The sequence below is a fragment of the Ursus americanus genome, chromosome X (assembly GCF_024610735.1).
Source record: "Ursus americanus isolate L20-20 chromosome X, mUrsAme1.1.p, whole genome shotgun sequence".
In the NCBI taxonomy this organism is placed as follows: domain Eukaryota; kingdom Metazoa; phylum Chordata; class Mammalia; order Carnivora; family Ursidae; genus Ursus; species Ursus americanus.
Window position 1 is genome coordinate 80,213,158 of NC_142164.1, and position 16,066 is coordinate 80,229,223.

Consider the following 16,066-nt stretch of genomic DNA (forward strand, 5'->3'; position numbering starts at 1 on the left):
TTGTGTGTGGTGTAAGTTAGGGGCCAAAGTTATTATTTTTTTTCCCAAGCGGATGGATATCCAGTTAGTCCAGGTCCACTTATTTAAAAGACCAGCCTTTCCCCAGAGCACTCTAAGTGGTTGTAAACACTCTAATTGTTGTAAATGTGGTGACCGCGCTTGTGTGAGTCTGTTCGTGGACCCTTCTCTTTGTGCCTTTGGCCTATTTGTCTATTCTCGTGCGCATACCACACTATCTTAATTATTATAGTGTCATAGTTGGTCTTGCTATCTGGCTGTAAAAGTCCTCAAAAGTCTTGTTTTTTTGTTTTATATGGCTGTTCTTGGATCTTTGTTATCCATATATAATTTAGAAGCAGCTTGCCAATTTCCGTTTTCAAAAGAAAAAAAAAAAACCGCTGGGAATTTGATTGGGAATGCATTGAATCCATAGATCATTTTCACAAGAATTCTCTCTTCCATTCACTTTCACACTGTTGTCTTCTGATACATAAACATGACATAAGTCTGATTTATGTAGGTTGTCTTTAATTTCTCTTGGAAATGCTATCTGTGGGCAGAGGTCTTGGGACTCCTTTGTTAGATTTGTTCCTAGGTGTGTGTTCTTTTCTGATGCTGTAAGAGATGGCATTTAAAATTTTTTTCTCCTTATAATTTTAATGCCAGTATATGGAAATCCAGTTGTATTTTGTAAAATTGACCATATATCCAGCAACCGTGCTAAATCATTGATTAATTATAATATCAGACACCTATGCTTTTTGAGATTTTTAATGTAAACAATTGGTTGTGTCTCTTTTATTTCTTTAAGAGCTGAGAAAACTTATCCCAAAGACTCCAAGCAGACATGCATCTCACTGATACGGGGGAATATCGACGGGGGGAATGCCCATTCCTAAACCAGCCACTGGAAGGGTAATGAGATTACTATGACCTGGTTAGTCAACCACGCTGTCCTGTATAATCAGATACATTGCACTGTGGGCCACAGTTTTTCTTTATTTTAGCCAAATGTGTAAATACTTGGAAATGAAACCTTTGACCAGAATGGTAAAAATCGGGAGATTGATGATGATGGATTGATACTGGTGCAATGTCCCTCCCCATAAATGAGCTGAAATTACAGTTCTTAAGTTACGTCATTTGTTAAGCAAAGACTAATATGGTTAATATTTGAAAACCGTTTTGTCCGTTGTGAAGGAAGTATTAACTCTTAAAATGAAGTAGTTTACTTCATATATACCCTTCTGGTGATTATAAAATACAAAGTTATCATAGAAAATTCAACACATACATATACCAAACTTTTCACAATAGTTGTTGATCACCGACAGGATTGAGTGTGATTTAAATTTTGTTTTAAACTTTCCCAAATTATCTAAATACCCCACCGCAGGGTTTGTCAACCTGGACACTACTGACACTTGGAACAGATAATTGTTGTAAGAGGCTGGCTTGTGCATTCAGGGATTTGAAGCAGCATCCCTAGTTTTGATCCACTGGATGGCAGTAGCATCTCCCCTTTCCCCAAGTTGTCACAAACAAAAATGTCTCCAAACATTGTCAAGTGCACCGTGCCCCTGGATGAGCACCATTACTCTATACTAAATGAGATTTTAATATACATAGAATTCTAGGTATATGTAAAGATAGATAGATAGATAGATAGATAGATAGATAGATAGATGATAGATTAGATAGATATACACCAGTATATTCAGTATATAATTTTTATTTGCATAACATAGCCGTTTTCCAATAGCATTAAAAGTTCTTCAAAAACATCTCATAAACTCTACATAAGTTTATTCTGTGGACATCCGGTATCCTGCCAGAAATTTAGGTGGTTTCAATTTTTTTTTAAACCAATGACACCAAAATAATCACTTCTGATCAAATAGCATTGTGGTTTTATATATGTATATTTCTTCAGAATCAATGCCTAGAAGAGGAATTGTAGCATCAAATGGATTTCATGTTTATATATGTCTTGTCAAATTTCCATCTGGCAAGGTGCTCTGAATGTAGAACCCCATCCGGTAGCATATGAGAGAGCCTGGTTTCTTACAACAGCTTAAAACATAATTAAACACCAAAAATTAGTTGCTTTCCAGAATGCAAATATCTTTATTTTTCTGAATGCAAGAGGAATCTACGCTCACTGAGAACATTTAGAATATAAAGTTTGAGGCAAACAAAACTTACTCTTCCAGGGACGCCTGGGTGGCTCAGTAGGCTAAGTGTCTGCCTTCGGCTCAGGTCATGATGCCAGGATCCTGGGATCGAGTCCTACATTGGGCTCCTTGCTCAGAGGGGAGACTGCTTCACCCTCTGCTTGCCACTCCCCCTGCTTGTGCTCACTCTCTCTCTCTCTCTCTCTCTCTCTCTCTCTCTGACAAATAAATAAGTAAAAAATAAATTAAAAAAAAATTTCCAGATTTTTTTTTCCCCATTGAGAATCACTGATTCCCACTGTGTCCCCAGTCTGCAAGTCTTCCCAATTCCAGGAAGTGGCACCAGCATCCACCCAGATACTATGGCCAAAATCTAAGAGTCCTCACTGATTGCCATCCTTCCCTCATGATCTCACAGCCATTCAAGTTTTCCCAGCTGAGGCCTCAGACAACGACATCGTGGAGCAGAGATGAGCCATCCGCCCTCTGCCCTGTCTGAATTCTAGCTCTACAGGATGCCTGAGCATGACCAAATGGTCATTGTTCCATGACACTAAGTTATGGAGCGGTAGATGACCAGAACACACTCTCTTCATTTAAGCACATCCGCATCAGTATTTCATTTTCCATATTCCATTCTACTTTATTTATGTTTGTTGTCTATTCCACCCTTCATAACTTTGTATTCTATATTTCATTCCACGTTTCATTCCATTTGTTGCTATCCCATCCTGGTACTTTTAAATCTATGGTACACATTTCATGGTCCATTGTGATTTCATGACCTTGCATATTCTATTCCTTCAGTTTCCTCCCATTTTCTTTAATATTTACTTCACTGTATATTCCGCTCCATTCCTTTTCTCCTATAACATTACTTACATATTTTTTTTATTCCACACGCCATCAGATATTTATTTCCATTCCCCTTTCCATTCCATTTTCCCATCATATTCCATTCAATTTCCATCCTGTTCAATTTCCCATTCCATATCCTGTTTAAGTCCGTATTCCATCCCCCATTTCACTCCAGTTTCCACTGCAGTTAGTCTCCACTTCATCCCGTTCTGCATTCCATTTCGAATCCATTTTCCATTCCATATTATTTAACACTCCAAATACCATTCCATTCTATTTTGCGTTGTGTTTCACTCCAGTGGTCCAGTAAGCATCCCATTCCATTTGGCCGAAATTGTCATAACAGTGTCTTTCAGGAGAACGTCTTGCTAGTATTTTAATCAAAGAATTACAAATGTGCATGGCCTGTGCCAAGAATTTCTTCATCTGGGAGTCTATCCATAGCAAGGACACAATTGAGGATATGAACAATTTTTAGTAAGAAGGGTGTGCCTCGCCGTGATGTGTTATAGAGGGTAAAAAGTTGGTTGATACTGGAATGTTTGAAGATGTCAGCTTCTGGTACAAATGGAATATTTTGTACTTAAAAATGGCCTTGTGGAAATTTACTTACCGACATGGACAGAGTGTTTTCTGGACCCAAAAAAGCAGGTTACCAAACAAGATCTATGGATAAGTGATCCCATTTCATAAAATAAGCTATGTGTAGCTTGCCTTACAGGTGTGTCAGAATTTAGGTGCTAGCTTTCTTACATTTGCTTTTCTGTTTTGGGTACTGAAAATGCAGCCCTTCTGTAATAATGACTAAAAATCCCGTCTAAATATTGGACTTCAAGCCTGTGCATCATGGTATATTTGTATTAACAGAAACTAGGGAGTAAGTCAAACAAATGAATGTACATTCACCAGTGGATTACTATGCAGCCCATACAAATGTTGATGCATATTTGAGGACGGTATCATCCTTAATCCCAGGCAACCGCAGTCTGTGTTCAGGGGGGCAAGGCAAGGAGAAGCATCCTACTGGAAAATTATAAATCCGCCTCTGGTGCGTGGCAGCAGTGCTGAACATCCCGAGCCCAGGCAGTGTGGGCCCCATCCCTTTTGTTGCCTTCAGGCCGCTCTCCAACCTTACAGCCCACCAGAGCCCTGTGTGGGGTCGTTCAGATGCCTGGAGGAGTTCCAGGACGGTCTCTTCCGGAGTCACACATGGGCCCAGTGTCCTGTCGGGATTCCAGGAGGGATGCCCAGCTCAGCAGTATCTCCTATTGGCCAGTGTGGTATTTCTTTCAAGCTATTGCTTGAAAGTTTCACCACCAGAGTGGTGCTGACAAGCTAAACTGATTTGGGGTGACTCAGACTGTTTATACAGACAGCATCGCCGCTCCCTCGAAACACACACCCACACACACTCATAGGGGCCCAGGTATGGATGGGGAATTCACATCGTGGACTCAGCAGCAGCGGCCCCCAGAACGGTGTGCTCCACCGTACCGTCTGGTTTGGCGCCAGATGGAGCTCGGTTGGCTCGCTCCCTTTAAGATGAGCGTCACGTGACAACCAGCCGACCAATCAGAAGCGAAGATCCAGCCAGGGCACGCCCATCCTCCTCACTCCTTCACGCGGAGCTCTACCCAGCCGGCGTCTGCAGCCACGCTCTCGCCTCTCTGAGAGAGAATCCGGCATTATGGCCACTCCATCGTCCAAGGAGAAGGCGCGGAAGCAACAGCAGGGTGAGATGCCCGCAGGGCCGAAGAACGAGGTCGCCCCTGCCCCCAGTGACGCCCGTGGGGTCGTCAACCCCGATCCCGGTGCCTCGGTCCCCTCGATCTCGAGCAGCCTTTCTCCGTCGAGTGGTGGCGCTCCGCACAGTGGCACAGCAGGTTCCTCTGCCTCTGCCCTGGCTGCCGTCGGCGCCATTGCGATCAATGGCGAGGGCCCGGAGTTGCCCTCCACGGCCCGTGTGCAGGAGAGGGAGCGTGCTGACCTCCAGGGCGGCCGCAGTCCCCACGCTGAGCTGAGATGTGTGGTGCCCGGTGCGGGCCAAGGTCTCCAGGCCTCACACGCGGGCGGCGTGGCCGCCATGGTGCAAGCCATGAGGGGCGTTGGCCAGGCCAGCGGGCCTCCGACCCTGACCACGAGCCCGGGGAAGGGCCGTGGGAGGAAGCTGACCCACCACGAGGAAGCTGCCCAGGCTCAGAAGCCTCCATGGCGGCGCTGTCTGTTTCCCGGGCTTCCTAGGCCTCAGTGCCCGGTGACCTTGCCGCCATCTTCTCCGGGGTCTCAGCCCAGCGGCCGCCGCCGTTCTCGGGCTTCTCCGTGGGGTCACGCATCCCAGCCAGGCCCTGCCCTCCGAAGTCAGGCCCGCGCACCAGGCCCAGCTTTCCGCAGTCAAGCAGCCAGGCCAGGCCCTGCCGTCCACGACCGCGCCACCCCGCCAGGCGTTGATCTCCTCAGCCATGAATCTGAGCCAGGCCCTGCTCGCCGCCGCCGCCGCCATGCGCCCGAGCCAGGCCCTGCTCGCCACCGCCGCCGCCGCCGCCGCCGCCGCCGTCGCCTTTGCCGCGCGGCCGAGCCAGGCCCTGCCCCGCGAAGCTACACCACTCCGCCAGGCCCAGCCCCTTCTAGCTACACCACCCCGCCACGCCCTGCCCCTCGGAGCTTCACCACCCCGCCACGCCCTCCTCTCCGCAGGCGAGCCCCCAGGCCAGGCCCCGCCCACCGAAGCTACACCGCTCCGCCAGGCCCTGGTCTCCGTAGCCATGCGTCGGGGTCAGGGTCAGGCCCTGCTCTCCACAGCCAGGCGTCCCTGTCGGGCCCTGCTCTCCGCAGCCAGGCGTCCGGGTCGGGCCCTGCGCTCCGCAGCCAGGCGTCGCGGTCGGGCCCTGCGCTCCGCAGCCAAGCGTCCGGGCCGGGCCCTGCTCTTCGCAGCCGTGCATCCGCACAAGGCCCTGCTCGCCGCCGCCGCCGCCGCCGCCGTCGTGCCACCCCGCCAGGTCCTGCTCTTCGTAACCCCACAACTAGGCCTGGCCAGGCCCTCCGCCGCCCCGCCGGCCCGCCTGGTCCGGCTCTCAGCAGTCCTGCGTCCCACCCAGCTCCTCTTCGCTGCAACGGTGCATCCTGTCGAGGCCCTGTTCTCCACAACAGCGCTACCGGGCCAAGCCTTGCCCTCGAAATCCACGCCTCCCCTCCGGGCCCTGTCCTTTGGAGCCACGTTGCCCAGCAAAGATCAGCCGTTCTTAGCCTCCCTTCGCCGCCTGGGCCGGTCGCCCACAGCCCTTCTCCCCCTGGGTTCGCCTTAAGAAGGCTTGTCTTCCGGAGCAGCTCAAATTCACCTGATCCTGAGGTCCTGTGCTTTGCCTCCCAGCCTGGTCCTGCCATCCACGCGAGTTCCTCCTCACCATCCTCTCTTGGCGCGTTCTCTTCTCTCTTCCCTAGGCGGTATAATGAGAGCTTCTCCTCCTCCTCCCCTGGGTCTCCTGGCCTGAGCCCCTGCCCCTCCCCCGCTGGGTGTTCTGTCCTGACCACCTCTTCATCCTCCCGTGGGTTTTGTGGCCTGGGCTCCATCTCCACCCCTAGCCCAGCTAGCATTAGGCGTGCCTTGCTGCCAGCACTTGATGCCCTGAGCCCTGTCTCTCCCGGAGAGGAGGCTGAAATAGGGAGCACACCTTATCCACCTACACCTCCTACGCTGTGACCCTCCATGAGCGTAAGACCCCCAAAAGGAACCCGCATCCACCCACTCTGCTGAATGGGCTGCCTACCCCCCAGTTACCTGTGAGGTTTCCAAGTTTTGTGAGCCAGCAACCAATGTCCTGAGTTTTGAAACTTCCTCTCCCCAAGACTCCACCACCCAGCACTTACCCGCTGTTGGCCCTTGATTCCAGGGCCCCTTCTCCCTCAAAAGGGCGGGCCTGCCTTTGCCCCTGAGTTGAGAGTCCCTTTTTCCAGGGTTGCCACTTATACAATGAATTTTTGATCAATAAAATTAAAATGTTGACTTTATCGTGTTTTGTTTTTTAATGTACTGTGGGTTTTGATCGAGGTACAGACGTTTGTGGTCTGTTGTTGTCTACTTGAAGTTGGGATATCGGGTAACTTGTATTCTAAATTTTTTTTGTAAATGGTGTTCACACATTTTTTTTTTTTGGTTTTGTTATTTAATCATTCTCTTTTGGTATAGTTGTTTGGTTAGATTGAACAACTATGAAGACACCACTGCCACCATCCCAGAATCTCCATCACCTAGTATCCTTACTTTTTAAAAAAATATTCTACCTCCACTTAGTTGTCTCCCCACTCTCATCATAAATATTGTCTATAGTTAGTCCTTTTTAGCACTTAGTAGCTCTCAAAAGAGTACGAAGGATTTCATCTCCACTGAGAGTAAAATGGAAAAGAAGTCATGGAAGAGACCTAAAATCTATTGGACACCCCATTAAAAATGGTGGAGCTAAGGGAAATATTTCTGGGAACACGTATTTTAAAAGCTATTACCTTTGTCTTATTATTTATTGAATAATTCTACACGTGCCCAAAGACTAAAACAGGAAAGTAGATATTTTTAGAACAGCAAGTCTCACAACCTCAGGTCGGAGGTCCTACATTTATTCCCATTTTACACGTGGAAATCAGGCTAGAGAAATTTTGTGACTTGATATTTTCCTAAGGCTTGGCTCTGGAATAGAATTCCTGTGTTTCAGTTCTGGTTTTTCAGTGACTCTGTAGAGTTTCTGGACAAATTATTGGAGTCCTAAGTTTCCTCAGTTGTCAATGAGGCACAGTAAGTATGCCTGCCTCCTAGGTAGGCAGGTAAGGGAAAATCTATGGTGCATGTTGGGTGTTTCCAATAGGGTTTGGAACGTGGTAGGTGCCCAGTAGATGGGGTTATTGTTTCGATTAGGATTATGATCATGTACCAGATATTTCTGACCCCAACAGCTAGACTTTTAACATTGTACAGATTTTTTCTCAAGAACAATACGTTAAAAACAAAATTGGCCATTTCAAAAATGGTAAGGGAAATTCTTCATATTTATTTTAAAATGTGAATGAATTTCCATATGTTTGGACTGAGGTGTTCCCAGGGTTAAGTGGGAGACATGTCTTAGTGTACAATATAGCTGGTGTTGCATAAAGGAGATCTAATGCCACGGGTCAGGGGCCTTTTTTTCCCATGTATTTAAAATTCATTTTCAATACTTTCCTGGTATGGAGTTAATTTTTACACTTTTCTTTAGGAAGTGTTCTGGATCCTGGATTGGTGTAAGTCAGCATCAGGGTCTCGTGCGGTAGGCAGACACGGAAACAGACAAATTGCACGAAAGGGATTAACACGAAGAATTAGAAGTCTTTTGGGAGTATCATGAGAATGCGGAGGAGAGACATGAAGGAGCTGCAAACGGATGCACTGGGGATGAGTGGCCAAAGAGGAAACAGGGTACCCAAGGCTGCCATTTCCTTGTGTGTGTGAAGGAGCGCCTCTGTATTTAACAATTCCATTAATCTTGGGGTCCAAAGTCCTTTATTTTTTCTCTTTTTTCTTCGTGAGAACAATCATTTTTTATTTCTATGATAACATATTAAACATCGTTCTGCATCTTGCTTTTCATGAGAACAATCATTTTTTATTTCTATGATAACATATAAAACATCGTTCTGCATCTTGCTTTTTCCTATGAGTTCACATCTGTCTGTGTAACACTCAGTTTATTTCACTGAGAAAATAAGAACGGGGGCTCTAGAGACAGAGACAAAAACCATTTAAGCCACAGCTAGAAGAATTAGTGAGCAGGATTAGCAAAGTCTTCTCTCAGAGGAAGTGATTATGAAATAGATAGATACTGTTATCTCTAATTACAGAGGAGAGGTTATGTAACTTGCTGAAGTTCACCTAGCAAGGTAGACATGGGGCCAGTTTTCAACCCCAGGTTTATCTGGCCCTATTGCCAATGCAGTTTGCAGTACTTGGAGCTCATTCTTAAGACAATGTCATGTTTTTATTACCAGCTACCAGAAGTTCACCTAGCAAGGTAGACATGGGGCCAGTTTTCAACCCCAGGTTTATCTGGCCCTATTGCCAATGCAGTTTGCAGTACTTGGAGCTCATTCTTAGGACAATGTCATGTTTTTATTACCAGCTACCAGCTACAGTTTGCAGGGCTCTGCTTCCTGGAATTTTTTTTAATCTCCTAAATACGGTATTAGGATTAGCTACGTATTTTGTGAGGTCCAGTGAAAAATTAAAGTGTGATACCCCTTGTTGACAAATCATTAAGAATATCAAGATGGGATGGCAACAGCACATCATTAAACCAAGCAGGGGCCTGTGCGTCACTGCCATGACGCCAGCCCTATACAGCGTAGTAGTTGACCTGCAGACAACGTCCAAGGAAAGTCTCCAGAAGATCTTTCTGGTATTTCCTGATTCCTCATTATAATGGAACCCTGAACACAAAGCTCAGTCCAGCTGTGAGTAATGCAGGACCCTGAAATGAGCCTTTCACTTCTCCTTCCCAGTTCAGTTTCTGGGGAGTAGACACCACTTAGACACAGGGACACTACATCTTTCCATTATACTACAGAGGGCACAGAAATTCCCAAGAAGAAGGGCGCCTGGGTGGCACAGTCGTTAAGCGTCTGCCTTCGGCTCAGGGCGTGATCCCAACGTTCTGGGATCGAGTCCCACATCAGGCTCCTCCGCTGGGAGCCTGCTTCTTCCTCTCCCACTCCTCCTGCTTGTGTTCCCTCTCTCGCTGGCTGTCTCTCTCTCTCTGTCAAATAAATAAAATCTTAAAAAAAAAAGAAAAGAAAAAGAAATTCCCAAGAAGAGACTTGTAACAGTGCTGTTATTTTCTAAATGCCCTGCTTTTTTTTAAAAAAAAATTATTGTTATGTTAGTCACCATACAGTACATCATTAGATTTTGATGTCGTGTTCCATGATTCATTGTTTGCATATAACACCCAGTGCTCCATGCAATACGTGCCCTCCTTAATACCCAACACCGCCTAGCCAAATACCCCACCCCCTACCCCCCTCCCCTCTGAAACCCTCAGTTTGTTTCCCAGAGTACCCTGCTCTTGATTCTATGAGGATTAACCTTCCCTGCACAATAAATCGTAACCTCTTGCTATGATCATTTTCACATGTGCCTTTGAGTTAATATTGCTGAGCCAGAGTTTTGCACCTTCCATACAAAGTTTGGGTGGTTAGACTATTTTTACACAATACAAAAAAAAAAACACAACTTTCCTCATAAACAGATCAATGTGTTGAAACCACAACGCCTGTCGAGGAAACCTTTATACACCAATCGCAAATCCTCCAGCTCAGTTCTAGCTGGCTTACCTTATCCTAGAAAATAAGACCTGCTTTTTTTTTTTTAAGTAGGCTCTATGGAGCCCAACACAGGGCTTGAACTCAGGATCCTGAGAGCAAGACCTGAGTAAGCTGAGATCAAGGGCCAGATGCTTGGGGTGTCTGGCTGGCTCAGTTGGTTAAATGTCTGCCTTCGGCTTAGGTCATAATCCCAGGATTCTGGGATGGAGTCCTGCATAGGGCTCCCTCCTCCCTCTCTCACTCCCTGTACTTGTGCGCACGCGCTCTCTCTCTCTCTGTCAAATAAAGAAAATATTTTAAAATAAAGTCAGATGCTTAACCAGCTAAGCCACCCAGGTGCCCTGGACCTACTAATTTTATGAGGAAATCCCTTACCTCCTAGCCAATCATGCCCTGTTTTCATATTGCCTGTTCTAACAGTATAAAACCTGCTCCAGCTCAAAAACCCTCAGGATGAGTGCTCTATTGCTTGTGAGGTACTGTAGTAGTTTTATCATTTAATACCAGCCTTTTTTCAGGTGGACAATTCAGTAATTCAACAGTTACATACAACACCCAGGCTCATCACAACAACTGCACTCCTTAATCTCCATCGAGGTGGTCCCTAGTCTTACCCCAGTACTAATACTCTATAAGCACGTGTAGTACTTAGTGAAAACTTCTTGTCAGGACCTCAATTTCAACCTTTGGCAAAAAAACTCATAGCAGAATATTTTAATCCATTTATCTTCCAAAAGGGAAGCTACTATAAAGATAATCTGCTTTAGGCTGGTATTAAACCTCGACTGTCAAATGATAAAACTAAATTTAGTAATGAGTTTGATGTTCTTTATTCAAGGGAAAACAATCCATAGGTTTGGGGAGTACGGTACCTCATAAGCAACAGAGCACTCATCCTGCATGATCTACTGTTCTGCCAAGTGTAAAGGTGTTGGTTTCATGATACTCCCAAAAGACTTCTAATTCTTCGTGTTAATCCCTTTCGTGCAATTTGTCTGTTTCCGTGTCTGCCTACCGCACGAGACCCTGATGCTGACTTACACCAATCCAGGATCCAGAACACTTCCTAAAGAAAAGTGTAAAAATTAACTCCATACCAGGAAAGTATTGAAAATGAATTTTAAATACATGGGAAAAAAAGGCCCCTGACCCGTGGCATTAGATCTCCTTTATGCAACACCAGCTATATTGTACACTAAGACATGTCTCCCACTTAACCCTGGGAACACCTCAGTCCAAACATATGGAAATTCATTCACATTTTAAAATAAATATGAAGAATTTCCCTTACCATTTTTGAAATGGCCAATTTTGTTTTTAACGTATTGTTCTTGAGAAAAAATCTGTACAATGTTAAAAGTCTAGCTGTTGGGGTCAGAAATATCTGGTACATGATCATAATCCTAATCGAAACAATAACCCCATCTACTGGGCACCTACCACGTTCCAAACCCTATTGGAAACACCCAACATGCACCATAGATTTTCCCTTACCTGCCTACCTAGGAGGCAGGCATACTTACTGTGCCTCATTGACAACTGAGGAAACTTAGGACTCCAATAATTTGTCCAGAAACTCTACAGAGTCACTGAAAAACCAGAACTGAAACACAGGAATTCTATTCCAGAGCCAAGCCTTAGGAAAATATCAAGTCACAAAATTTCTCTAGCCTGATTTCCACGTGTAAAATGGGAATAAATGTAGGACCTCCGACCTGAGGTTGTGAGACTTGCTGTTCTAAAAATATCTACTTTCCTGTTTTAGTCTTTGGGCACGTGTAGAATTATTCAATAAATAATAAGACAAAGGTAATAGCTTTTAAAATACGTGTTCCCAGAAATATTTCCCTTAGCTCCACCATTTTTAATGGGGTGTCCAATAGATTTTAGGTCTCTTCCATGACTTCTTTTCCATTTTACTCTCAGTGGAGATGAAATCCTTCGTACTCTTTTGAGAGCTACTAAGTGCTAAAAAGGACTAACTATAGACAATATTTATGATGAGAGTGGGGAGACAACTAAGTGGAGGTAGAATATTTTTTTAAAAAGTAAGGATACTAGGTGATGGAGATTCTGGGATGGTGGCAGTGGTGTCTTCATAGTTGTTCAATCTAACCAAACAACTATACCAAAAGAGAATGATTAAATAACAAAACCAAAAAAAAAAAATGTGTGAACACCATTTACAAAAAAAATTTAGAATACAAGTTACCCGATATCCCAACTTCAAGTAGACAACAACAGACCACAAACGTCTGTACCTCGATCAAAACCCACAGTACATTAAAAAACAAAACACGATAAAGTCAACATTTTAATTTTATTGATCAAAAATTCATTGTATAAGTGGCAACCCTGGAAAAAGGGACTCTCAACTCAGGGGCAAAGGCAGGCCCGCCCTTTTGAGGGAGAAGGGGCCCTGGAATCAAGGGCCAACAGCGGGTAAGTGCTGGGTGGTGGAGTCTTGGGGAGAGGAAGTTTCAAAACTCAGGACATTGGTTGCTGGCTCACAAAACTTGGAAACCTCACAGGTAACTGGGGGGTAGGCAGCCCATTCAGCAGAGTGGGTGGATGCGGGTTCCTTTTGGGGGTCTTACGCTCATGGAGGGTCACAGCGTAGGAGGTGTAGGTGGATAAGGTGTGCTCCCTATTTCAGCCTCCTCTCCGGGAGAGACAGGGCTCAGGGCATCAAGTGCTGGCAGCAAGGCACGCCTAATGCTAGCTGGGCTAGGGGTGGAGATGGAGCCCAGGCCACAAAACCCACGGGAGGATGAAGAGGTGGTCAGGACAGAACACCCAGCGGGGGAGGGGCAGGGGCTCAGGCCAGGAGACCCAGGGGAGGAGGAGGAGAAGCTCTCATTATACCGCCTAGGGAAGAGAGAAGAGAACGCGCCAAGAGAGGATGGTGAGGAGGAACTCGCGTGGATGGCAGGACCAGGCTGGGAGGCAAAGCACAGGACCTCAGGATCAGGTGAATTTGAGCTGCTCCGGAAGACAAGCCTTCTTAAGGCGAACCCAGGGGGAGAAGGGCTGTGGGCGACCGGCCCAGGCGGCGAAGGGAGGCTAAGAACGGCTGATCTTTGCTGGGCAACGTGGCTCCAAAGGACAGGGCCCGGAGGGGAGGCGTGGATTTCGAGGGCAAGGCTTGGCCCGGTAGCGCTGTTGTGGAGAACAGGGCCTCGACAGGATGCACCGTTGCAGCGAAGAGGAGCTGGGTGGGACGCAGGACTGCTGAGAGCCGGACCAGGCGGGCCGGCGGGGCGGCGGAGGGCCTGGCCAGGCCTAGTTGTGGGGTTACGAAGAGCAGGACCTGGCGGGGTGGCACGACGGCGGCGGCGGCGGCGGCGGCGAGCAGGGCCTTGTGCGGATGCACGGCTGCGAAGAGCAGGGCCCGGCCCGGACGCTTGGCTGCGGAGCGCAGGGCCCGACCGCGACGCCTGGCTGCGGAGCGCAGGGCCCGACCCGGACGCCTGGCTGCGGAGAGCAGGGCCCGACAGGGACGCCTGGCTGTGGAGAGCAGGGCCTGACCCTGACCCCGACGCATGGCTACGGAGACCAGGGCCTGGCGGAGCGGTGTAGCTTCGGTGGGCGGGGCCTGGCCTGGGGGCTCGCCTGCGGAGAGGAGGGCGTGGCGGGGTGGTGAAGCTCCGAGGGGCAGGGCGTGGCGGGGTGGTGTAGCTAGAAGGGGCTGGGCCTGGCGGAGTGGTGTAGCTTCGCGGGGCAGGGCCTGGCTCGGCCGCGCGGCAAAGGCGACGGCGGCGGCGGCGGCGGCGGCGGCGGTGGCGAGCAGGGCCTGGCTCGGGCGCATGGCGGCGGCGGCGGCGAGCAGGGCCTGGCTCAGATTCATGGCTGAGGAGATCAACGCCTGGCGGGGTGGCGCGGTCGTGGACGGCAGGGCCTGGCCTGGCTGCTTGACTGCGGAAAGCTGGGCCTGGTGCGCGGGCCTGACTTCGGAGGGCAGGGCCTGGCTGGGATGCGTGACCCCACGGAGAAGCCCGAGAACGGCGGCGGCCGCTGGGCTGAGACCCCGGAGAAGATGGCGGCAAGGTCACCGGGCACTGAGGCCTAGGAAGCCCGGGAAACAGACAGCGCCGCCATGGAGGCTTCTGAGCCTGGGCAGCTTCCTCGTGGTGGGTCAGCTTCCTCCCACGGCCCTTCCCCGGGCTCGTGGTCAGGGTCGGAGGCCCGCTGGCCTGGCCAACGCCCCTCATGGCTTGCACCATGGCGGCCACGCCGCCCGCGTGTGAGGCCTGGAGACCTTGGCCCGCACCGGGCACCACACATCTCAGCTCAGCGTGGGGACTGCGGCCGCCCTGGAGGTCAGCACGCTCCCTCTCCTGCACACGGGCCGTGGAGGGCAACTCCGGGCCCTCGCCATTGATCGCAATGGCGCCGACGGCAGCCAGGGCAGAGGCAGAGGAACCTGCTGTGCCACTGTGCGGAGCGCCACCACTCGACGGAGAAAGGCTGCTCGAGATCGAGGGGACCGAGGCACCGGGATCGGGGTTGACGACCCCACGGGCGTCACTGGGGGCAGGGGCGACCTCGTTCTTCGGCCCTGCGGGCATCTCACCCTGCTGTTGCTTCCGCGCCTTCTCCTTGGACGATGGAGTGGCCATAATGCCGGATTCTCTCTCAGAGAGGCGAGAGCGTGGCTGCAGACGCCGGCTGGGTAGAGCTCCGCGTGAAGGAGTGAGGAGGATGGGCGTGCCCTGGCTGGATCTTCGCTTCTGATTGGTCGGCTGGTTGTCACGTGACGCTCATCTTAAAGGGAGCGAGCCAACCGAGCTCCATCTGGCGCCAAACCAGACGGTACGGTGGAGCACACCGTTCTGGGGGCCGCTGCTGCTGAGTCCACGATGTGAATTCCCCATCCATACCTGGGCCCCTATGAGTGTGTGTGGGTGTGTGTTTCGAGGGAGCGGCGATGCTGTCTGTATAAACAGTCTGAGTCACCCCAAATCAGTTTAGCTTGTCAGCACCACTCTGGTGGTGAAACTTTCAAGCAATAGCTTGAAAGAAATACCACACTGGCCAATAGGAGATACTGCTGAGCTGGGCATCCCTCCTGGAATCCCGACAGGACACTGGGCCCATGTGTGACTCCGGAAGAGACCGTCCTGGAACTCCTCCAGGCATCTGAACGACCCCACACAGGGCTCTGGTGGGCTGTAAGGTTGGAGAGCGGCCTGAAGGCAACAAAAGGGATGGGGCCCACACTGCCTGGGCTCGGGATGTTCAGCACTGCTGCCACGCACCAGAGGCGGATTTATAATTTTCCAGTAGGATGCTTCTCCTTGCCTTGCCCCCCTGAACACAGACTGCGGTTGCCTGGGATTAAGGATGATACCGTCCTCAAATATGCATCAACATTTGTATGGGCTGCATAGTAATCCACTGGTGAATGTACATTCATTTGTTTGACTTACTCCCTAGTTTCTGTTAATACAAATATACCATGATGCACAGGCTTGAAGTCCAATATTTAGACGGGATTTTTAGTCATTATTACAGAAGGGCTGCATTTTCAGTACCCAAAACAGAAAAGCAAATGTAAGAAAGCTAGCACCTAAATTCTGACACACCTGTAAGGCAAGCTACACATAGCTTATTTTATGAAATGGGATCACTTATCCATAGATCTTGTTTGGTAACCTGCTTTTTTGGGTCCAGAAAACACTCTGTCCATGTCG

The 16,066-nt window shown here is 48.8% G+C and overlaps 2 protein-coding genes across 2 annotated transcripts; one reads left to right on the plus strand and one right to left on the minus strand.

The window, feature by feature from the left end:
• Positions 1–4,685: 4,685 nt before the first annotated feature.
• Positions 4,686–6,334, plus strand: LOC148106961 (uncharacterized). Its single transcript, XM_087860077.1, has 2 exons — positions 4,686–5,644; positions 5,727–6,334. The coding sequence occupies exons 1-2, from the start codon at positions 4,720–4,722 to the stop codon at positions 6,332–6,334; spliced, it is 1,533 nt and encodes a 510-aa protein (XP_087716203.1). The 5' UTR covers positions 4,686–4,719.
• A 7,043-nt stretch (positions 6,335–13,377) lies between these two features.
• On the minus strand, positions 13,378–15,026 carry LOC148106962 (uncharacterized). The gene is made up of 2 exons (XM_087860078.1): positions 14,068–15,026; positions 13,378–13,985 (listed from the first exon to the last, which is right to left on the minus strand). Exons 1-2 carry the CDS (start codon positions 14,990–14,992, stop codon positions 13,378–13,380), a joined length of 1,533 nt encoding a protein of 510 aa, XP_087716204.1. The 5' UTR covers positions 14,993–15,026.
• Positions 15,027–16,066: the final 1,040 nt, after the last annotated feature.